The 24,896-nt window shown below is 45.2% G+C and overlaps 1 protein-coding gene across 1 annotated transcript; it reads left to right on the forward strand.

The window, feature by feature from the left end:
* Positions 1-378: 378 nt before the first annotated feature.
* LOC123489260 (semaphorin-6B-like) lies at positions 379-24,896 on the forward strand (the record flags this gene model as incomplete). Its single annotated transcript, XM_045219931.1, has 16 exons — positions 379-501; positions 6,331-6,442; positions 8,737-8,797; positions 8,937-8,999; positions 11,463-11,561; positions 11,648-11,738; positions 12,382-12,501; positions 15,381-15,469; positions 16,181-16,398; positions 16,875-17,006; positions 17,115-17,270; positions 17,458-17,637; positions 19,143-19,283; positions 19,359-19,436; positions 19,527-19,585; positions 23,920-24,896. Coding segments are annotated over 16 exons (2,699 nt in total), but the record flags the coding sequence as incomplete, so codon positions are not given.

The following is a 24,896-nucleotide window of genomic DNA, read 5'->3' on the forward strand; positions in this document are numbered from 1 at the left end:
GTTACATAGGATGTTATGGTGTATGGCCCTGTAGGGTTCCCTCTATAGCAGTAGTCTCTTCTCTCTATATAGGACTCTGGGGTGGTATAGGTCACCATGTTCAGATGGAAATGCTCAACAATGGGTTGCCATTCTACACAATAGGGGCACATTACATCTCATTTGGCACAATGGACACTGCGCTAAAGCCAGATTGGTGGCAGCATTTAGTCTCCTGCTCCTCTTACCCAGCCTTCTCCCCAGTCTACGCTGCTCTGTGGACCATACTTTAGGTGCCGGGTCATTTGTTGCAGGGTGTGTGTGTGTTTGTGCTTGTGTTTGTGTGTGCGTGTAACCTATTGCAATCAAAATATCTCCTCTCTTTCTTTCCCTTTCTAGTGCACGTGCTGTGCTGCCATGACGACCATGGCCCCTCCCCTCACGTTTTCCTCCTGCTCCTGCGATTGGCTCACAGTTCTTTTCCAGAGGAGCCTGGTCCGCTCAGCTACGCTCCCTTAGAGGGTATGTGTCCTTCTTATTGTGTGTGTGTGTGTTTGTGGGCGCACGTACACTGAGTATACAAAACATTAAGAACATGACTGACAAGGTGTATCCAGATGAAACCTATGATTCCTTTTTGTGGGCCCACATTTTTTTGTTGTTGATCAAATAACATGGAAAACAACCACTTTTTGTGCAGTATTAATTTACCATCCTTACAAACCACTTAAAAACCTCTTAAGGATCTGACCCTTTTTTTCAATGTTCGCCTAAAATGACATACCCAAATCTAACTGCCTGTAGCTCAGGACCTGAAGCAAGGATATGCATATTCTTGATATCATTTGAAAGGAAACACTTTGAAGTTTTTGGAAATGTGAAATTAATGTAGGAGAATATAACACAGTAGATCTGGTAAAATATAATACAAACAAAAAAACATGCGTTTTCTATTTTTTGTTGCATCATCTTTGAATTGCAAGAGAAAGGCCAGACAGTGATGTAGGATTCTAGGTGTAATTTAGATGTTGTTCAGCAGATGGCAGCAGTGTGTGTGTGCGAAGTTTCAGACTGAACCAGTGAAGAATTACATCACTACACAATATTTTGTATTAAGTTTGCCAGGAGTTTTCCCAAATGTGCCGAATTGTTTTTCAGGTACATAACTATAGAGCACATACAAAAATGCTATGGTAATACAACATTTAAGTTTGCACACTGGATCATTAACTTCCCTACAGAAAATACACTAACCTTCACATGTCTAGATGGCGGGGTGGGTGTGGAGTCAGAGGTCAAACTGTAGAACCCAGTTCCTACATGTGTGTTACGGATACAGGTATCCTGTGTTTTTGTGTGTTTCTCTCCTTCTGCCCTAATCACAGGTGTCCTGTATGTTCCTGATTGGTGGTCGTTGAGGTGTCTGCTGATTGGACCAATCAGTGAACATTCCTGTGCATTGCACCACCTGTTACTCGTTTGTTCAATCACACATCCCATTGTATAAAAACCAGTCTTGTGTTTGTTGAGAGAGAGAGAGAATATTTCCGTATGTGAGTATGGACACGGTGGTGTCCTGTTTTTGGTTACTCACTAAGTTGCTGTTTATTATGATTGGTAATTCTGTTAGACTACTGTTTTGTTATGTGAGTGCGGATACTGTTGTGTCCTGTGTATTGTGTACTACTTAATTGCTGATAACCCTGTTTGGTAGCTTTGTGTGTTTCTGGGAAAAGGGGAGTTTAAGCTAGTTGCCCTTGGGCGTACATTACCCGTAGGAAGAAATCTGTCTAAAAACACTAGTTAGACCTGAGCGGACCACCCACTGTACTTTTGTATGACTAGCAGTAGCCTAGCGGTTCTTCAGGCAGGCTAGATCAGTTTAGGGGGTTTTACACTATTGTTTCATTTCTTGGGTCCTGCTCAGCCCTTTTTCCCAAACCCTTACCGTGTGTTCTGAAATAAACCATTTGTGTTTGACGGTAGTTCATGGTTGTTGTGTCACATTTGTTCTCACTGCTCCATGCCACACTCCTAATTTGCATAATTTATGTTACGGGTCTCATGTCCATCCACCCTAGACGTTTAGAGCCACGGGGTTCGTAACAATGTGAATATAACAATTTATTTTTCAAACAAAACTACACTACATTTTATCTCTGGGACCCTCAGGATGACAAATCAGAGCAAGATTACTGAATGTAAGTACATTATTTACCTTCAGAGGTGAATGTACCAAACCAGTTGCTGTGATAAAAGTGTTTTGTTGTTGTGAACTATCCTCAAACAATAGCATGGTATTTTCTAGCTGTAATAGCTACTGTAAATTGGACACTGCAGTTAGATTAACAGGATTTTAAGCTTTCTGCCCATATAAGACATGTCTATGTCCCGGAAAGTTGGCTGTTGTTTACAACACCATTCTAGTCACATATCGCATATTGAGCAACAACGTCCCGTATAAGGGACACCGATCCCGTAGAGGTTAATGTACATTACTGTATTGTACATAGGTTGGTCCTCTAGGTCTGTACCTGTAGACTTTTTATCACCATGAAGAAAAACAATGCACAATACAGTGATTGTGATGATGTGGAGTATTGATGTGGCTCAGTTGGTAGAGCATGGCGCTTGCAATGCCAGGGTTGGGGGTTCGATTCCCACGGGGGATCAGTATGATAACGTATGCACTTACCACTGTAGGTTTCTCTGGGTAAGTGTCTGCTAAAAGGAATGAACAGACCATTTCAGTTTTCACATAGAAATAAGTTGCATTTGCAAAGTATTTCAAGAAACTGGAAAACATATATCAAGCAAGTATTTTTATATTCCACAAGTATTATCAGGTTAACTGTTTTGTACAGATAATTATCAAACTCAAGTTACAAATGCTGGTAAACGCTCAAATATATTTAGTTTACATTTTTTCACAAAAGTGCACTGGTCCTTTACTAGTCCTGTATTAGCAGACCGATACAGACTTCTTCAGCGCGGGCACTTTTTTTTTGCATCCCCCCAGAAAAAAATAAACTCCACCCCCACCCCCAAACTACTTCCTGCGGCTATGGGTGCAACTCAATATTAGGAAGGGATTACTAATGTTCGGTATACTCAGTGTGTGTACAGTGAGGGAAAAAAGTTTTTGATCCCCTGCTGATTTTATACGTTTGCCCACTGACAAAGAAATGATCAGTATATAATTTTAATGATAGGTTTATTTGAACAGTGAGAGACAGAATAACAACAAAAAAATTGAGAAAAACGCATGTCAAAAATGTTATAAATTGATTTGCATTTTAATGAGGGAAATACGTATTTGACCCCCTCTCAATCAGAAAGATTTCAGGCTCCCAGGTGTCTTTTATACAGGTAACGAGCTGAGATTAGGAGCACACTCTTAAAGGGAGTGCTCCTAATCTCACCTTGTTACCTGTATAAAAGACACCTGTCCACAGAAGCAATCAATCAATCAGATTCCAAACTCTCCACCATGGCCAAGACCAAAGAGCTCTCAGGGCCAAGATTGTAGACCTACACAAGGCTGGAATGGGCTACAAGACCGTCGCCAAGCAGCTTGGTGAGAAGGTGACAACAGTTGGTGCGATTATTCGCAAATGGAAGAAACACAAAATAACTGTCAATCTCCCTCGGCCTGGGGCTCCATGCAAGATCTCACCTCGTGGAGTTGCAATCAAATCAAATCAAATCAAATCAAATTTTATTGGTCACATGCGCCGAATACAACAGGTGCAGACATTACAGTGAAATGCTTACTTACAGCCCTTAACCAACAGTGCATTTATTTTAAACAAAAAAAGTAAGAATAAAACAACAACAAAAAAGTGTTGAGAAAAAAAGAGCAGAAGTAAAAATAAAGTGACAGTAGGGAGGCTATATATACAATAGAATAAAGTGACAGTAGGGAGGCTATATATACAGGGGGGTACCGTTGCATAGTCAATGTGCGGGGGCACCGACTAGTTGAGGTAATATGTACATGTGGGTAGAGTTAAAGTGACTATGCATAAATACTTAACAGAGTAGCAGCAGCGTAAAAAGTATGGGGTGGGGGGCAGTGCAAATAGTCCGGGTAGCCATGATTAGCTGTTCAGGGAGTCTTATGGCTTGGGGGTAGAAGCTGTTGAGAAGTCTTTTGGACCTAGACTTGGCACTCCGGTACCGCTTGCCGTGCGGTAGCAGAGAGAACAGTCTATGACTAGGGTGACTGGAGTCTTTGACAATTTTGAGGGCCTTCCTCTGACACCGCCTGGTATAGAGGTCCTGGATGGCAGGGAGCTTTGCCCCTGTGATGTACTGGGCCGTACGCACTACCCTCTGTAGTGCCTTGCGGTCAGAGGCCAAGCAGTTGCCATACCAGGCGGTGATGCAACCAGTCAGGATGCTCTCGATGGTGCAGCTGTAGAATTTTTTGAGGATCTGAGGACCCATGCCAAATCTTTTTAGTCTCATGAGAACGGGAACGGTGCGGAATCAGCACATAACTACACAGGAGGATCTTGTCAATGATCTCAAGGCAGCTGGGACCATAGTCACCAAGAAAACAATTGGTAACACACTACACCGTGAAGGACTGAAATCCTGCAGCGCCCGCAAGGTCCCCCTGCTCAAGAAAGCACATATACAGGGCCGTCTGAAGTTTGCCAATGAACATCTGAATGATTCAGAGGAGAACTGGGTGAAAGTGTTGTGGTCAGATGAGACCAAAATCGAGCTCTTTGGCATCAACTCAACTCGCCGTGTTTGGAGGAGGAGGAATGCTGCCTATGACCCCAAGAACACCATCCCCACCGTCAAACATGGAGGTGGAAACATTATGCTTTGGGGGTGTTTTTCTGCTAAGGGGACAGGACAACTTCACCGCATCAAAGGGACGATGGACGGGGCCATGTACCCGTCAAATCTTGGGTGAGAACCTCCTTCCCTCAGCCAGGGCATTGAAAATGGGTCGTGGATGGGTATTCCAGCATGACAATGACCCAAAACACACGGCCAAGGCAACAAAGGAGTGGCTCAAGAAGAAGCACATTAAGGTCCTGGAGTGGCCTAGCCAGTCTCCAGACCTTAATCCCATAGAAAATATGTGGAGGGAGCTGAAGGTTCGAGTTGCCAAACGTCAGCCTCGAAACCTTAATGACTTGGAGAAGATCTGCAAAGAGGAGTGGAACAAAATCCCTCCTGAGATATGTGCAAACCTGGTGGCCAACTACAAGAAACGTCTGACCTCTGTGATTGCCAACAAGGGTTTTGCCACCAAGTACTAAGTCATGTTTTGCAGAGGGGTCAAATACTTCTTTCCCTCATTAAAATGCAAATTAATTTATAACATTTTTGACATGCGTTTTTCTGGATTTTGTTGTTGTTATTCTGTCTCTCACTGTTCAAATAAACCTACCATTAAAATTATAGACTGATCATGTCTTTGTCAGTGGGCAAACGTACAAAATCAGCAGGGGATCAAATACTTTTTTCCCTCACTGTATGTGTTTCTTTGGCATGAATGCATTTGTGTACGTATGGTATCCGTGATGAATGACCCTTGGTGGATATCAGTATTCCTTCAGGACAGAAAGATCAGGGGTCACAGCCTTGGTCTGGAGCTGTTTTCACACAAAACAACCGTGTCACAGAGATAGATTGCAGAAGCACTGGGAAATGTGTTTTTCCTTGTGTGTGAATGAAAGATGTAATGCTCTCCTCTCCTTCTCTCCTTTGATTTAATATTATGGAGCTGCGATCTGAGGTCATTGCTTTATTGTTGTTTTATTGCATATATGATTGAGCATCTAGTTCAAGGGGAAGGGGGTGTAAGAGGTGGAGAGGTAGAGATGGAGGGAGAGAGCGAGACATGGGAGGAGAGAGAGAAAAAGAGAGTGATCGAAGGAGAGAGGAGGGAGATAGTCAGAGAGGTGGAGATGGAAAGAGAGTGGTGGAGATGGAGAGAGAGGGAGAGATGAAAGAGAGAGAGATTGAATAGTTGCAGAGGAGAGAGAGAGGGCAGAGCGTTTGGAGATCAGTAGACGGATGGATGTGTATTATGATGTCGTTCCTTGCAGTCAAGGACAATGAGACAGAGGTCCCACTCAATCTCCTGAAGAGTAGTCCCTATGGAGATGTCCTCTCCACCTTCCCTGCAGTGTGTCCTGTCCTTCAATACTGTCTGGTCTATCCCCTCGTCCCCTCCTGTATCACTATAATTGTCTGTCTCCCTCTTTCTGCCATCCCTCTGTTTCTCCCCCTCCAAGCTTTTTTTTCTCAATCCTTTCCATCCCCTGTAATGTAATGATAGTGTAAACAACGCTTTCTTTCTTTCTCTCTCTCCCTTCTTCTCAGTGGTGAGGAGGTATCCTGTGTTTGTGGGTAGAGCGCATCGTTCCTCTCAGAGACAGGAGCTGCACATTCAGACAGTGCTCCAGGTCAACCGCACTCTCTACATAGGAGCCAGGTAACAATCAGCAACTGCCTGTATCCTACCGCACACACTGTACACTGTACCCTACCGCGCACACTGTACACAGTACCCTACAGCACACACTGTACACAGTACCCTACCGCACACACTGTACACTGTATGCTACCGTACACTCTGTACACAGTACCCTACTGTACACAGTACCCTACCGCACACACTGTACACAGTATATACAGTGGGGGGAAAAAGTATTTAGTCAGCCACCAATTGTGCAAGTTCTCCCACTTAAAAAGATGAGAGAGGCCTGTAATTTTCATCATAGGTACACGTCAACTATGACAGACAAAATGAGAAAAATAAAATCCAGTAAATCACATTGTAGGATTTGTAATGAATTTATTTGCAAATTTATGGTGGAAAATAAGTATTTGGTCAATAACAAAAGTTTCTCAATACTTTGTTATATACCCTTTGTTGGCAATGACACAGGTCAAACGTTTTCTGTAAGTCTTCACAAGGTTTTCACACACTGTTGCTGGTATTTTGGCCCATTCCTCCATGCAGATCTCCTCTAGAGCAGTGATGTTTTTGGGGGCTGTCGCTGGGCAACACGGACTTTCAACTCCCTCCAAAGATTTTCTATGGGGTTGAGATCTGGAGACTGGCTAGGCCACTCCAGGACCTTGAAATGCTTCTTACGAAGCCACTCCTTCGTTGCCCCGGGCGGTGTGTTTGGGATCATTGTCATGCTGAAAGACCCAGCCACGTTTCATCTTCAATGCCCTTGCTGATGGAAGGAGGTTTTCACTCAAAATCTCACGATACATGGCCCCATTCATTCTTTCCTTTACGGATCAGTCGTCCTGGTCCCTTTGCAGAAAAAACAGCCCCAAAGCATGATGTTTCCACCCCCATGCTTCACAGTAGGTATGGTGTTCTTTGGATGCAACTCAGCATTCTTTGTCCTCCAAACACGACGAGTTGAGTTTTTACCAAAAAGTTCTATTTTGGTTTCATCTGACCATATGACTGTCACGGTTCTCTAAGACCGAACCCAGAAGCAGACCAGGACAAGGTGAGTTGAACGAATGTGAGTGTTTATTTACAGATAAAAAGATGCAGAATAGTCCAGGAGACGGAGCGGGTGGCGGAGATGAGTAGGTGGTGGTGAAGTGGCAGATGAACTGATGGCACGGCAGGGGTTGGGTGAAGGTTCCGGGAGAATGACTGTAGACAGAAAAACGGAGATAAGTACAAGGCAGGTCAACAAGGTGCAAAAAACAACAAAACTAACGCTAGTACTCAGAGGCTGATACGCTGGCAAAACATACTGTTTATGGCTAACGATCCGGCAGGGAATGGATGTCAGGTCAGAGCTTATGAAGGAGTGATGATCAGGACCAGGTGTGCCGAAGCTGATGAGAAGCAGGTGCGGGTAATCGAGAGATCACCCGCCTAGCAACGTCGCCCGGCAACCGGACAGGGTGCGTTCAGGCACCTTCGGGAAACAGGAGATTCAGAGCAGAAAAACGGCAACACAGGCAGGAACAGACTCAGGACGCAGGGTTCATGACAATGACATTCTCCCAATCCTCTTCTGGATCATCCAAATGCACTCTAGCAAACTTCAGACGGGCCTGGACATGTACTGGCTTAAGCAGGGGGACACGTCTCGCACTGCAGGATTTGAGTCCCTGATCATTTTGACCCCACAGGGTGAGATCTTGCGTGGAGCCCCAGATCGAGGGAGATTATCAGTGGTCTTGTATGTCTTCCATTTTCCTAATAATTGCTCCCACAGTTGATTTCTTCAAACCAAGCTGCTTACCTATTGCAGATTCAGTCTTCCCAGCCTGGTGCAGGTCTACAATTTTGTTTCTGGTGTCCTTTGACAGCTCTTTGGTCTTGGCCATAATGGAGTTTGGAGTGTGACTGTTTGAGGTTGTGGACAGGTGCCATTAATACAGGTAACGAGTGGAGGACAGAGGAGCCTCTTAAAGAAGAAGTTACAGGTCTGTGAGAGCCAGAAATCTTGCTTGTTTGTAGGTGACCAAATACTTATTTTCCACCATAATTTGCAAATAAATTCATTAAAAATCCTACAATGTGATTTTCTGGATTTTTTTCTCAATTTGTCTGTCATAGTTGACGTGTACCTATGATGAAAATTACAGGCCTCTCTCATCTTTTTAAGTGGGAGAACTTGCACAATTGGTGGCTGACTAAATACTTTTTTCCCCCACTGTAGTTGTTTCATGATCAAATACACTGTAAAAGACTCTGAAAACGTCTTTGTTTTTCTCTTGTTGTCTGTGTTTGTAAAACAGAGATGATCTATACAGAGTGGAGCTGGACAATATGTCAGGGGATGAAATGTTCTACAGCAAGGTGAGACAGGCAGACAGACAAACACACACACACAAACACTAAGTGTTTGACCTCACTGATATAACACACACCTCTGATTAAATCAGATCACAGTATAATGGTAACCCTCTGGTCATGTTATTTTGTGTTCCTCTGCTAGAAGCGGACGTGGGAATCCAATAAGAACGACATTCGAGTCTGCAGGATGAAGGGCAAACATGAGGTTAGTTCCCATCTCTAGCCCAGAGGGCAGCGTATGTCAGTGGTAACTCACAGAGAAACTCTCTCTAGGCTACAGTGTGTTGTTGGCGGTGCTGTGGGGTTATCTATTCTAGTGTTCCCAATGACATGTTGTCCTCCAGTGAAAATGTGATACCTGCAACTGATCTGAGTGATATGAGTAATATGGGGTGATACGATCAGTGAATAATGGAGGCCTAAGAGATAAAGGAGAGAGGGTGAGGGGGAAAAGAGAAGAAGACAGGGAGAGAGTGAGGGGGATGAGAAGAAGACAGAGAGAGAGTGAGGGGGAAGAGAAGAAGACAGAGAGAGAGTGAGGGGGAAGAGAAGAAGACAGAGAGAGAGTGAGGGGGAAGAGAAGAAGACAGAGAGAGAGTGAGGGGGAAAGAGAAGAAGACAGAGAGAGAGTGAGGGGGAAGAGAAGAAGACAGAGAGAGAGTGAGGGGGAAGAGAAGAAGACAGAGAGAGAGTGAGGGGGAAGAGAAGAAGACAGAGAGAGAGTGAGGGGGAAGAGAAGAAGACAGAGAGAGTGAAGGGGAAGAGAAGAAGACAGAGAGAGAGTGAGGGGGAAGAAAGAAGACAGAGAGAGAGTGAGGGGGAAGAGAAGAAGACAGAGAGAGAGAGTGAGGGGGAAGAGAAGAAGACAGAGAGAGAGTGAGGGAAGAGAAGAAGACAGAGAGAGAGTGAGGGGGAAGAGAAGAAGACAGAGAGAGAGTGAGGGGGGATGAGAAGAAGACAGAGAGAGAGTGAGGGGGAAGAGAAGAAGACAGAGAGAGAGAGTGATGGGGAAGAGAAGAAGACAGAGAGAGAGTGAGGGGGAAGAGAAGAAGACAGAGAGAGAGTGAGGGGGAAGAGAAGAAGACAGAGAGAGAGTGAGGGGGAAGAGAAGAAGACAGAGAGAGAGTGAGGGGAAGAGAAGAAGACAGGGAGAGAGTGAGGGGGAAGAGAAGAAGACAGAGAGAGAGTGAGGGGGAAGAGAAGAAGACAGAGAGAGAGTGAGGGGGAAGAGAAGAAGACAGAGAGAGAGTGAGGGGGAAGAGAAGAAGACAGAGAGAGAGTGAGGGGGAAGAGAAGAAGACAGAGAGAGAGTGAGGGGAAGAGAAGAAGACAGAGAGAGAGTGAGGGGGAAGAGAAGAAGACAGAGAGAGTGAGGGTGAAGAGAAGAAGACAGAGAGAGAGTGAGGGGGAAGAGAAGAAGACAGAGAGAGAGTGAGGGGGAAGAGAAGAAGACAGAGAGAGAGTGAGGGGGAAGAGAAGAAGTGGGGGAGGAGGAGAGAGAGAATGGGGGAAGGAGAAAAGACAGGCGAGAGAGGGAGAGCGATAATGAGATAGCGGTGTCACACAGCCCTGGGGGAGACCATGGAAATCAGGATGGGAGAGAGGGAGGGATAGGGAGAGAGAGAGAGAGAGAGAGAGAGAGAGAGAGAGAGAGAGAGAGAGAGAGAGAGAGAGAGAGAGAGAGAGAGAGAGAGAGAGAGATCAGTGGAGTAACCACTTGAGATATATAAATAGAGGAGGTAGAAGACCACACAGTCACAGATAAAAGGAGAGATAGAGAGACAGAGTGGAGGTAAAGAGGAAGAGCGTGGGAGAGAGAAAGAAGTGTGTGACATTAAGGTAGACAGATGAAAGGAGACAGGGAAAGAAAGAAAAAGAGAGAATAACAACATCAAAGGTGTGAGACATCAAAAATGGAGAGAGAGAGAGAGAGAGAGAGAGAGAGTGAGAGAGACTAGAACATGTAGAGATTCTACTAGCTCACATGATGAATCCCATGGGAACTCATAAAGAGGGAATGTTGTGGTGAGTCATGCTAGAAGACATGTAGAGTTATACAGTACCTCCCTTTTAAAACACAGAGATACAGCTGAACAGTGTGTTGTGTGTAAGGGGTATAAAATATATTTAGGGCCGGTATAATTTCCTTAAGGCTTTCCTGAGTGGTTGTTTTCACTTAAGCCATCGCTTAGTTCAGCCCAGCTCAGCATATTCCAGCCATGAAGTTAACCAGACCAGTTCTGTAGCCTGTGTAACGGGGGTCAGTGTGCTGCTAACAGCTTAGATTGCCCCATACTGGGCTCCAACCAGTTATCCTCTGCTTCGTAACACACGTGACCGCCCTCCTTGACAACGTGCAAACTGATTGAGCCATTCAAAAGGTACCCTTTGGATAGCTCAAATGACGACAATTCAAGCTAGCTGTGGAGTGAGCTTTCGGTACGTTCTTAACTCTGTTACATGTAGGTACACTAAGGAGTATTTATGCACTACTTTTGTCATATGGATTTGATATTAAACTAATTTCTCTGCCTAACCCTTTGAGGAGTGGGTTTGAAAGACAAACACACTTGTATACACACACACACACACACACACATACACACACACTCACACTTACAGTACTCCTCTGACATCATTTCTCATCCTTTCTTATCTCTTTCTTCAGGAGGAGTGTCGTAACTTCATCAAGGTGTTGTTGAGTCAACATGGAGGACTGTTTGTGTGTGGAACCAATGCCTTCAACCCTTTGTGTGCCAACTACACTGTGAGAATCTGTCTATTCAATTCAATCCAATGAAGCTTTATTGGCATGTGTGTGCGTGTTCATATGGACAATTGTGTGTGTTACAGAGAGACTCTTTGGAGATGGTGGGAGAAACGTTCAGTGGGATGGCTCGGTGCCCTTATGACCCCAGACACGCCAACGTGGCTCTGTTCGCAGGTACAGTAGTTTCTCTCTTTCTTTCTTTTTAACTTTCATTCTTTTTCAAAATAATAACGAAGTAATGACATAGGTATTTTTACTAGGACTGTAATATTCAGAGGAAATCATTCAGATGAAGAATCAATCTAGAGTCTAGATTGGAGCGGTAAGGAGGAACTTGACTGTGCTTGTACTCATGATAAATACATGTTTTTTGTGTTCTCTCTCTCTCTCTCTCTCTCTCTCTCTCTCTCTCTCTCTCTCTCTCTCTCTCTCTCTCTCTCTCTCTCTCTCTCTCTCTCTGTCTCTCTCTGTCTCTCTCTCTCTCTCTCTCTCTCTCTCTCTCTCTCTCTCTCTCTCTCTCTCTCTCTCTGTCTCTCTCTCTCTCACTCGCTGTGTGTCTCTCTCTCTCTCTCTCTCTCGTCTCTCTCTCTCTCTCTCTCTCTCTCTCTCTCTCTCTCTCTCTCTCTCTCTCTCTCTCTCTCTCTCTCTCTGTCTCTTTTTCTGTCTCTCTCTCTCTCTCTCTCTCTCTCTCTCTCTCTCTCTCTCTCTCTCTCTCTCTCTCTCTCTTGTCTATCTCTCTCTCTCTCTCTGTCTATCTCTATCTCTTATCTCTATCTCGCGCTGTCTCTCTCTGTCTCTCTCTCTTTCTCTCTCTCAGAGGGCAGTCTCTTCACTGGTACTGTAACAGACTTCCTGGCGATTGATGCTGTGATCTATCGTAGCCTAGGCGTCAGCCCCGCTCTCCGCACTGTCAAACACGACTCCAAATGGTTCAGAGGTACACTGAGATGAAGTGCTTGCATGTGAGTGAATGGGCCAAACACTTCTTCACAGGTGAAGAACTCCCAATGTTTCCTTAGATCACATAAACACTGCGGGCTAACCCAAACCTTTCCTACCTAAATCCTTATATCCTAGGAGTGGATACATAAAAGCGGTATGGACTAGCTATACTTCAGCCGTGGGCAAATTGTTTCTTGAGCGGATGGTCGAGGGGTCAGATTGCAAATTCACCACAAGAGGCCAAATATGTATTTCTTTTATTTTTTATTGTTATTTGTTTTATTGATCTATTTTTTACTTAACACTTTTTTTTATTTTCTTAAAACTGCATTGTTTGTTAAGGGCTTGTAAGTAAGCCTTTCACTGTAAGGTCTACACCTGTTGTATTTGGCGCGTGTGGCAAATACAATTTGATTTGATTTGATTTGAAACATATATAATTTCTGACAAAAACAAAATATTTCAAACCTTGCTTAAATACAGTGCCTTCAGAAAGTATTCACACCCCTTGACTTATTCCACATTTTGTTGTGTTACAGCCCTGAATTCAAAATACACACAATACCCCATAATTACAAAGTGAAAACATTATTGAAAATTAAATACAGAAATATCTCATTTACATAAGTATTCACACCCCTGAATCAATACTTTGTAGAAGCACCTTTGGCAGAGATTATAGCTGTGAGTCTTTCTGGGTAAATCTCTAAGAGCTTTCCACACCTGGATTGTGCAACATTTGCCAATTATTAATTTCACAATTCCTAAAGCTCTGTCAAATTGGTTGTTGATCATTGCTAGACAACCATTTTCAGGTCTTGCCATAGATTTTCAAGCAGATTTAAGTCTAAACTGTAACTCTACCACTCAGGAATATTCAGTGTCTTCTTGGTAAACAACTCCAGTGTAGATTTCGCCTTGAGTTTTAGGTTATTGTCCTGCTGAAAGGTGAATTCATCTCCCAGTGTCTGGAGGAAAGAAGACTGAAGCAGGTTTTCATCTAGGATTTGCCCCAACATAACACTTTGTATTCAGGACAAAAAGCTAACTGCTTTGTCACATTTTTTGAATTATTACTTTAGAGACTTGTCGAAAACAGGATGCATGTTTTGGAATGTTTGCATTCTGTACAGGATTCCTTCTTTTCACTCTGTCATTTAGGTTAGTATTGTGGAGTAACTACAATGTTGTTGATCCATCCTCAGTTTTCTCTTATCACAGCCATTAAACTCTGTAACTGTTTTAAAGTCACCACTGGCCTCATGATGAAATCCCTAAGTGGTTTCCTTCCTCTCCGGCAACTGAGCTAGGAAGGACGGCTGAATCTTTGTAGTGACTGGGTGTATTGATACACCATCCAAAGTGTAATTAATAACTTCACCATGCTCAAAGGAAAATTCAATGTCTGCTTTTTTATTTTTACCCATCTACCAATAGCTGCCCTTCTTTGCGAGGCATTGGAAAACCTCCCTGGTCTTTGTGGTTGAATCTGTGTTTGAAATTCACTGCTCAACTGAGGAGTACAGAGATGAGGCAATCATTCAAAAATCATCTTAAACACCATTCTTGGGATTAAAGTGATTTTGCTATTCATTGTAAATGTTTGTAGGCCTATGTAGCCAAATTGTATCTACGATCGTATGCTATCCATTCATGCTTTTTTAAATGTTCTATTTATATCTGTAAATTAACCAATGATATCAAGCCACAACCGGCCATGATTACAGACACCTGTGTGCGTCCTTTGACACTATATAAACTAGTGACCCACAGTGTTTGTCATTATAACCTGATGAAGACAGCTTGTCTGTTGAAACGTTGGTTATTAGGTTATTAAATGATTGCATCTGAGCTCTTAGAGTGAGACTCTCCTTTTCTTTTTCAAACACTATTATTGCACACAGAGTGAGTCCATGCAGTTTATTATGTGACTTGTTAAGCACATTTTTACTCCTGAACTTATTTAGGCTTGCCATTACAAAGGGATTGAATACTTATTGACTCAAGACATTTCAGCTTTTCATTTAATTTCATAATTCATTTTTTTAAATGTATGAAAACATGATTCCACTTTGACATTATGGGGTATTGTGTGTAGGCCAGTGACAAAACATATCTACATGTAATCCATTTTGAATTCAGGCTGTAACACAACAACATGAGGAAAAAGTCAAGGGGTGTGAATACTTTCTGAAGGAACTGTACTGTATGTCTCTCTTTATTATGTGTGGGAATACATGGGAACAGATTTCCTAAATTAAAATCACTTGGAACTCATTTCCTGGTGTTTTTACACTCTTTTGTGTCCAACAATGAAAATGTTATAAATACATTTAAAAAAGAAACCTGTTTTTTTTGCTAAGAAAACTTTGGGTGGGGGGGGGGGCAAATAAAACCATCTGACCCGCCAGTTTGGGGAACCCTGCTGTAGGTGCCAGGTTAGATGTCCTGCTTTCTGTCAAATCAGAGAGGACCAGACCAACGGATCTAGGAGATGAAATCCCCTTCAGAGTAAAACATAGTGTGGAATCCTGGAGGTCAGAGGCAGAGACAGAGATGAATAAATAACTGCTCTGTCCTTGGTACTGATGACAAATTAAACAGGACATGAATGCTTAATGGCTGACCCCAGAGAGCGACGGCCATATTGATGTGCTGCTTGTTGGTACAGAGGAATGTCAGAGTGTGTATTGGCAGTAAATACAGAGCTGTGTGTGTGCTCTCCCTGAGGGGTTCATCTGTAGTATGTGTGGAAGGGGTGAAGGGGTGAAGGGGTGTGTGTGTCTGTGTCTGTGTGCAACGGTGTGTGCGTGCGTGTGTGCGTGCGTGTGTGTATGTGTGTGTAACGGCATATCCCTGTTCTCTCTCTCTCAGAGCCCTTCTTTGTGAGTGCAGTTGAGTGGGGGCCTCACATCTACTTCTTCTTCAGAGAAATGGCCATGGAGTTCCATCACCTGGAGAAGGTACACACACACACACAATAACACACACACACACACAGTATTGTACAGCTAACCTTGTGGGGACACACAATTCAGTCCTATTCAAAATCCTATTTTCCCTAACCCTAAACCTAACCCTAGCTCTTAACCCTAACCCTAAACCTAACCCTAACTCTAACCCTAACCCTAAACCTAACCCTAGCTCCTAACCCTAACCCTAAACCTAACCCTAGCTCCTAACCCTAACCCTAAACATAACCCTAACTCTAACCCTAACCCTAACCCTAAACCTAACCCTAGCTCCTAACCCTAACACTAAACCTAACCCTAACTCTAACCCTAACCCTAAACCTAACCCTAGCTCCTAACCCTAACCCTAAACCTAACCCTAGCTCTTAACCCTAACCCTAAAACTAACCCTAGCTCCTAACCCTAACCCTTAATGTAATCTAACCCTAACACTAATTCTAACCTTAACCCTAAACCCCCTAGAAATAGCATTTGACCTAGTGGGGACTAACAAAATGTCTCCAGTTGGTCAAATTTTTGTTCGTTTACTATTCTTGTGGGGACCAGAAGAATAGTAAACACGTCCAGACACACACACACACACACACACACACGGAATTGCACCTACTTGGGATAAGGTGGACAGAATCCATGGGATTTGTACATTATACAGTGAATTGCCTCTTATTCTTTATAAAGCTTTGACTCTCTTTGTGTGTGCAGGTGATGGTATCTCGTGTGGCGCGGGTGTGTAAGGGGGACCTGGGGGGCTCTCAGAGGGTGTTGGAGAAACAGTGGACATCGTTCCTGAAGGCCAGACTGAACTGTTCTGTCCCAGGAGACTCCCACTTCTATTTCAACCTACTCCACGCCACCAGCCCCATACTCAACATGAACGGCAGAGACGTCATACTAGGACTGTTCTCTACACCGCCCAACAGGTACACACACACGTGTACACACACACACAATCATGCATGAATGCACCCCCCATTTTCTGACACATATTTAATAATCTTTCCCCCTTTAAACCTGTCCTTCCTTTCTCTTATTCTCTCTCTCTCTCTCTCTCTCTCTCTCTCTCTCTCTCTCTCTCTCTCTCTCCCTCTCTCCCTCTCTCTCTCACTCTCTCTCTCTCTCTCTCTCTCTCTCTCTCTCTCTCTCTCTCTCTCTCTCTCTCTCTCTCTCTCTCTCTCTCTCTCTCTCTCTCTCTCTCTCTCTCTCTCTCTCTCTCTCTCTCTCTCTCTCTCTCTCTCTCTCTCTCTCTCTCTCCCTCTCTCTCTCATCTCTCTCTCTCTCTCTCTCTCTCTCTCTCTTCTCTTCTCTCTCTCTCTCTCTCTCTCTCTCTCTCTCTCTCTCTCTCTCTCTCTCTCTCTCTCTCTCTCTCTCTCTCTCTCTCCCCATCTATCCCTCTCAGTATCCCGGGGTCTGCAGTGTGTGTGTTTGACATGCAGCAGTTGGCCAGGGTGTTTGAGGGAAGATTCAAGGAGCAGAAATCTCCAGAATCCATCTGGACGCCCGTGCCTGACGAACTTGTGCCCAAACCCAGGTATGCAGTACATTTGACTTGTACTGATATTGATTGTATAACTGATTGTTTCTTCATACCCTTGCCCCTGATTCAGATTCTTTTTTTGACCGTCTCCTCTCTCTGTAGGCCGGGTGGCTGTGCTGTGCAGGTGCAGGGGTCTCCGTTCAGCTCGTCTAAATCTCTGCCGGATGAAGTGCTGAACTTTGTAAAGACTCATCCCCTGATGGACGAGACCATACCCTTGGTTGGGCACAGACCTTGGGTCATCAAGACTATGGGCAGGTATGGCTAAGGATACAAATGGTTTGCCATTGATTGTTCACTCTGAAATCAATGTTTGCCCTATGTTCTGAAATTGAGCTCTCCCCTCTCACTCCCCCCCTCTCTCCATTTCCCTCTCCCTCCCTCTCTTTCTCTCTCTCGCTCTCTCCCTCTCTATTTCTCTCTCTCCCTCCATCTCGCTCTCCAGGTACCAGTTGACAGCAATGGTGGTGGACACAGAGGCTGGTCCCCATAGGAACCGTACAGTGTTGTTCCTGGGCTCCACGCGAGGGACCGTCCTGAAATTCCTCATCCTCCCCAGCGGAGAAAACTCTCCCACACACAGCAATGTGTTTCTGGAGGAGGTGGAGGGATTCAACCCTGAGAAGTGAGTACAGGAAGGGAGTTTGGCCACGATCCCTTGTATTCGCTGCAGTCCAGTGTTTTGTCAGGAGGAGATTAACTGTTCTACTCACAATGATTGTTGCTGCATTGTTTTCAAGATATCTCTTTTTGCAAAGGCAGTGATTGCCCTGATGTGAATCCCTACATTTCTCTGTTGTAACAATAGAAATCAATGAAAATAATTTTCTATTTCTCTGTCTCTCTGTATCTGTCTCTCTCTCTCTCTCTCTCTCTCTCTCTCTCTCTCTCTCTCTCTCTCCTCTCTCTCTCTCTCTCTCTCTCTCTCTCTCCTGTCTCTCTCTCCTTCCATCCCTCTCTCTCTCTCCACCGCTCCCTCCATCCCTCTCTCTCCCTCTCTCCATCCCTCTCTCTATCTCTCCCTCCCTATCTCTCCCTCCCTACTCTCTCCCTCCCTCCCTCCCTCCTTCCCTCCCTCTCTATATCTATCCCTCCCTCCCTCCCTCCCTCCCTCCCTCCCTCCCTCCCTATCTCCTCCTCCTATCATCCTTCCCCTCTATCTCTCTCCATCCCTCCCTCTCTCCCTCCCTCCCTCTCTCCTTACCTCTCTCCTCCATCTCTCCCTCCCTATCTCCCTATCTCCCTTTTTCTCCCTCCCTCCCTCCCTCCTTCCTTTTCCCCCTCCTCCCTCCCTCCCTCCCTCCCTCTATCCCTCCCTCAATCCCTCCCTCTCTCCTTCCCTCCCTCCATCCCTCCCTCTCTATCTCTCTCTCCATCCCTTGCTCGTTCTCTACCTCCCTCCCTCCCTCTCTCCCTCCCTCTCTCCCTCTATCTATCCCTCCATCTCACTATCTCTCCATCTCTCCCTCCACCTATCTCTCTCTCTCTCTCTCTCTCTCTCTCTCGCTCTCTCCCTCCTTCACTCCCTCCCTCCATCCATCCCCCCTTCCTCTCTCTAACTCTCCTCCCTCCCTCCCTCCCTCCCTCCCTATCTCTCACTCCCTCCCCATCTCTCCCTCCCTATCTCCCTCCCTCTCTCTCTCCCTCCCTCCCTCCCTCTCTCCTTTCCTCTCCCTCCCTCTCTCTACCCTCCCTCTCTCTACCCTCCCTCCCTATCTCCCTCTCTCTCTCCCTCCCTCTCTCTCTCCCCCTCCCTCCCTCCCTCCCTCCCTCCCTCCCTCCCTCTCTCCCTCTATATCTCCCTCCCTCTCTCCTTCCCTCTCCCTCTATCTCTCCCTCCCCCCATCTCTCCCCCTCCCGCCCTCTCTCCCTCCCCCCATCTCTCCCTCCTCCTATATCTCCCTCCCCCATCTCTCCCTCCCGCCCTCTCTCCCTCCCCCCATCTCTCCCTCCTCCTATATCCCTCCCTCCCTCCCTCCCTCCCTCCCTCCCTCCCTCCCTCCCTCCCTCCCTCCTTCCTTCCTTCCTTCTTCCTTCCTTCCTTCCTTCCTTCCTTCCTTCCTTCCTTCCTTCCTTCCTTCCTTCCTCCCTCCCTCCCTCCCTCCCTCCCTACCTCCCCTCTATCTCTAGGTGTGGAGAGGACTCTGTCCAGGCTAGACAGTTGTTGTTTCTGTCTCTGGATCGTCCCAGTCACACTCTGCTGCTGGCCTTCCCCTCCTGTCTGGTCAGACTGCCCACAGCACGCTGCCACCTACACTCACGCTGCATGAAGTGAGTAAGACACACACACACAGACCATCTCAACCATCTCCATCAGGCTGATCAGATCTCCATGTGTGTGTATAGGAGCTGTCTGACCTCCAGAGACCCCTACTGTGGCTGGACCAGAGGCAGCACCTGCTCCTTCCTCAGACCAGGCACACGGTGAGACAGCTCCCCATAGCTTTATCCAATTGATTGTGTGTTCATCTGTAGATGTCAGTCTGATAATCTGTTATGTTTATTATATTACAGGCTTCCTTTTCAACAAGACAATGAGTATGGCAACTTCTCCCATCTTGGAGACTGTGATGGTAGGTATCTTGCCTTTACCATGTAGCTCTGTGGTACTATCTGTTCTTTCTTTCACTCAGTTCATGTTCCACCTAGTGGCATAATCATGCATTACAAGAGTTTGCTACACAGATGTTAAAGGGAAATTTCAAAATGTTTCAACTTCATATTCATCATCTCCAGCACCATCCCAACATCAACATATGTGAAAATGGCTCGTTTCTATGTTTTGTAGTAAAAAGATAGAGGAAGATAAGTGTTTCCAATGACATCATCAACCAATTAGTAGGTAATGCCTACTCATAATTGGTTAAAATGACACGATGCACACCAATGATGTCATTGGGAACACTTATCTTCCTCTGTCTTTTTTACTACAAAACCTAGAAATGCACAATTTTCACATATGTTGAAGTTGGGGGGGTGCTGGAGATGATGAATATGAAGTTAGGGGGGTGCTGGAGATGATGAATATGAAGATGGGGTGGTGCTGGAGATGATGAATATGAAGTTGGGGGGGTGCTGGAGATGATGAATATGAAGATGGGGGGTTGCTGGAGATGATGATAATGAAGTTGGGGGGGTGCTGGAGATGATGAATATGAAGATGGGGGGGGTGCTGGAGATGATGAATATGAAGTTGGGGGGTGCTGGAGATGATGAATATGAAGATGGGGGGTGCTGGAGATGATGAATATGAAGTTGGGGGGTGCTGGAGATGAGGAATATGAAGCTGAAAACATTTGAAATGTCCCTTTAATGCACATTGAACAAATTCAAATGCTGAGGTAAAGGAATGTCTATGGCAACATATGCAATTCAAATGTTTGTTTTTGCAAGGTACATTTTTTCTTTGTCATGGCATCAATTAAAAACCCAATCACATCCCTAATGCACATAACATCACAATAATTCTACATACCGTTCATATACAGTTGAAGTCGGAAGTTTACATACACCTTAGCCAAATATATTTAAACCCAGTTTTTCACAATTCCTGACATTTAATCCTAGTAAAAATTCCCTGTCTTAGGTCAGTTAGGATCACCACTTTATTTTAAGAATGTGAAATGTCAGTATAATAGTAGAGAGAACGATTTATTTCAGCTTTTATGTCTTTCCTCACATTCCCAGTGGGTCAGAAGTTTACATACACTCAATTAGTATTTGGTAGCATTGCCTTTAAATTGTTTAACTTGGGTCAAACGTTTCGGGTAGCCTTCCACAAGCTTCCCATAATAAGTTGGGTGAATTTTCTGATAGAGCTGGTGTAACTGAGTCAGGTTTGTAGGCCTCCTTGCTCGCACACGCTTTTTCAGTTCTGCCCACAAATTTTCTATAGGATTGAGGTCAGGGCTTTGTGATGGCCACTCCAATACCTTGACTTTGTTGTCCTTAAGCTATTTTGCCACAACTTTGGAAGTATGCTTGGGGTCATTGTCCATTTGGAAGACCCATTTGCGACCAAGCTTTAACTTCCTGACTGATGTCTTGAGATGTTGCTTCAATATATCCACATAATTTTCCCTTCCTCATGATGCCATCTATTTTGTGAAGTGCACCAGTCCCTCCTGCAGCAAAGCAACCCCCACAGCATGATGCTGCCACCCCGTGCTTCACGGTTGGGATGGTGTTCTTCGGCTTGCAAGCCTTCCCCTTTTTCCTCCAAACATAACGATGGTCATTATGGCCAAACAGTTCTATTTTTGTTTAATCAGACCAGAGGATATTTATCCAAAAAGTACGATCTTTGTCCCCATGTGCAGTTGCAAACCGTAATCTTGCTTTTTTATGGCGGTTTTGGAGCAGTGGCTTCTTCCTTGCTGAGCAGCCTTTCAGTTTATGTCGATATAGGACTCGTTTTACTGTGGATATAGATACTTTTGTACCTGTTTCCTCCAGCATCTTCACAAGGTCCTTTGCTGTTGTTCTGGGATTGATTTGCACTTGTCACACCAAAGTACGTTCATCTCTAGGAGACAGAACGCGTCTCCTTCCTGAGCGGTATGACGGCTGTGTGGTCCCATGGTATTTATACATGCGTACTATTGTTTGTACAGATGAACTTTTGGAAATTGCTCCCAAGGATGAACCAGACTTGTGGAGGTCTACCATTTTTTTTTTGAGGTCTTAGCTGATTTCTTTTGATTTTCCCATGATGTCAAGCAAAGAGGCACTGAGTTTGAAGGTAGGCCTTTAAATACATCCACAGGTACACCTCCGATTTACTCAAATTATGTGAATTAGCCTATCAGAAGCTTCTAAAGCCATGACATCATTTTCTGGAATTTTCCAAGCTGTTTAAAGGCACAGTCAACTTAGTGTATGTAAACTTCTGACCCACTGGAATTGTGATACAGTGAATTATAAGTGAAATAATCTGTCTGTAAACAATTGTTGGAAAAGTTACTTGTGTCATGCACAAAGTAGATGTCCTAACCGACATTCCAAAACTATAGTTTGTTAACAAGAAATTTGTGGAGTGGTTGAAAAACGAGTTTTAATGACTCCAACCTAAGTGTATGTACATTTCCGACTTCAACTGTATATTGTATGTTTGTGTTTATGTGTGTATTGTATTTGCATTTACAATGGTGACAGAAAATTGCCATGTTTTTCTGTCCGTCAGTAATGTGATTAGCTAGTGTGAAATGTCAGGGCTTTGAATTCCCTCTCCTAATATTAGTGTCTGTCAGAAGCCTCCCAGCATGACAGCTTTTAATTGGCTGACTGCTTCAATAAATGCATTTTGATTGGTTGACAGAGGAGCGAATGTCTTGATCATTGAAGTAAAGCCTACAGGACTGAGACTTATTCTGAGACAGTGTTCTGCTGTCAACGACTGTCTGCCTCAGTTTGACAAGTACTTGCCAGAAAAATATGTACAAAAGGAAAAATGAGGACAAGCAGTGCTCAAAGCTGAGATTCTGAGAACGTCTTCAACTTTGATACATTTCTGGGCTCCTAACAAACACATCTAAAATCTGTCTCTGTGTCAATTAGGATGTCTCTGCTTTTCATCAGCAAACTGTTCCAGGACCTGCAATCTGTTCCAACTCCAATTATACACTGCAATCTCATCTGTTTTATCGCAGATCTATAATCTGGGGAGCGTTCTGATTCCATAACATACATTACAATCTCATCTATTTTATAGAACCTACAATCTGTTCCAAACTCCAAAGTCCATATTATCGCAATCCCATCTATACTATCTATCATAAATCTATAACCTATAACCTGCAATTAATACATTCCTTTGCCAGAACATTGCAATCTCATTTGTTATTTATCACTCTAGAACCTGACCTGTTACAGTTCCAGAACTTTAGCTTTCTCACCCGGATATAGGCCAGTTTACTGCAGAGTCAGCCTGTTCCATGGGGAGTGGTGAAAGCACAGAGCCAGAACCAGAACTAGGTCCAGGGCCTGGCAGACATTTTCTGTGTCTGTGCAGATGGGCGTGATTAGAGCGGTGGAAATATTTACTGAAATAAATGACGTGTTTTAGGGAGAAACTCACTGGCCTGCCCAGAGCTCCTGATTACAGAATGGGAACTCTGAGAAGTTTAGTGTCTTCCCCTTTTTACTGATGACAAGTGCAGCTTTCAGCCCAGTTGAGTGGGCTGTACTCCAGCCAGAACAGTACCCTAGCCAGCAGAACCCCAAGGCTGTGCTGGAGAAAACAGAAAAGGAGATGCTTATCTTCTGCCATTATAAAATGTTATGGTAGATTACGGTAATACAGAATAAGATTATGCTCTTGGATAATACAATATAGGAATATAATCTTTGAGATCAGGCAAATAATGTTTAGTTACTTAAGGATAAAACATCTAAAAATTACAATAACAAAAGTGGAGAGATTTATAAAGGAGAATGAATACACGGAGGTAGAGGAGAGTGAAGGAATGAGATAATCGGTTTACGCTGTAATATTGAGCGTTTTTATATTCTCTCTTGCCATTAGCCTTATCTCTCGGGGATAGATGCACATAACGGAAATGGTAGTAGCATCTGTCATCAGACTGTGGGATACAACGACTAACAAGGAACTTTGTTCCGGTACGCTGATTTTTCATCACTGATCATTTGGACAAATCACGATTTCGCAGGTGCTCACATCTTTGGAATTTCCAAAGGGGAGGTGACATTTGGCCCACAGCTTGGCCGAAACTGGCTGAGAGATTTCATTGAGAGGGGTGGAGACTTATCTATTCTCGTTAGAACATTTTCTAACACATCTCCCCCAAGAACTTAATTGAGCATCTGATGCAATTACACAAGATTTTAGTTCTAAGTGTCCGGGATGAACCTTATGATTCCTTTCTCTTGGCTCATCTCTCTCCTCCAGGTGTCATACAGCAGAGTCTGCTGATCGAGCCGGAGAGCCTGGTCTCCATCAACCTGCTGGTGGCGTCTGCAGTCTCAGCCTTCACCATCGGTGCGGCGCTCTCGGGCCTGGCTGTCTGCTGGATTATGGCCCACAAGCCCGGAAACCGTCGCCATGGCAACAACACCCCCAGTCCACCATCCAGCGCCAGGAGAGGGGGGATATTGACATCAGGAGGAGGGATGGGGGGATCGGTCCTCAGTGTGACCCGTCAGGGAGGAGGGGATAGACCCTGCTCTCAGGGCGGCGAGACACTGTTTGTGATGCCCAACGGCTGGGGGAAGTCAGGGGAGCTGGACCCAGGGTTCCTGCCTACTCCGGAGCACACGCCCCAGCAGAAAAGACGCGGGCTCAGGCTGTCTGATTCTGGATCAGGGGGGTGGGATAACAGTCAGACCTACCTGGGAGGGAGTACCATGGGGCTGGCGTCTCCCTGCCCTCTCCCTTGTCCCCCACACCCCTCCACCGCTGTCTACCTGACCACCAGACTATTCCAGGGGGGAGGAGGAGGGAGGCACGGGGGTGAGGAGCGAGGAAGAGGAGGGGAGACGCCTCGCCAGCACTATGTGTGCCTGAGCAAGCCCCGGGGGGAGAAGGGCAGGAGTGGGACACCAAAGTCGGCACTTCGTAAGTCGGCAGGGGAGTACGTGTACCCCATGACCCCCCAGGACTCTCCGGATAGGAGGAGGGTGGTGTCAGCCCCCAGCGCCCCTATGGAGTTTGGGGAACCCCTGCCAATCCGCTGGCCTCCCCAGGAAGGCTACATCCTCAGCAGCCAGGGCATGGTCCCTGTACCTCCATCCTCTATGCCCCTCCCCAACGGCCAGCAGTACGTGGCCCAGCACCACACCCCCGGGCCGGGCAGGGCTCAGCTGAGAGGGGCCCTGGGGAGAGGGAGAGCTGGGGGAGCTGGTGGATCTCAGCCAGCTGCTGAGTAA

The sequence above is a fragment of the Coregonus clupeaformis genome, unplaced genomic scaffold, assembly GCF_020615455.1.
Source record: "Coregonus clupeaformis isolate EN_2021a unplaced genomic scaffold, ASM2061545v1 scaf2909, whole genome shotgun sequence".
Classification (NCBI taxonomy): domain Eukaryota; kingdom Metazoa; phylum Chordata; class Actinopteri; order Salmoniformes; family Salmonidae; genus Coregonus; species Coregonus clupeaformis.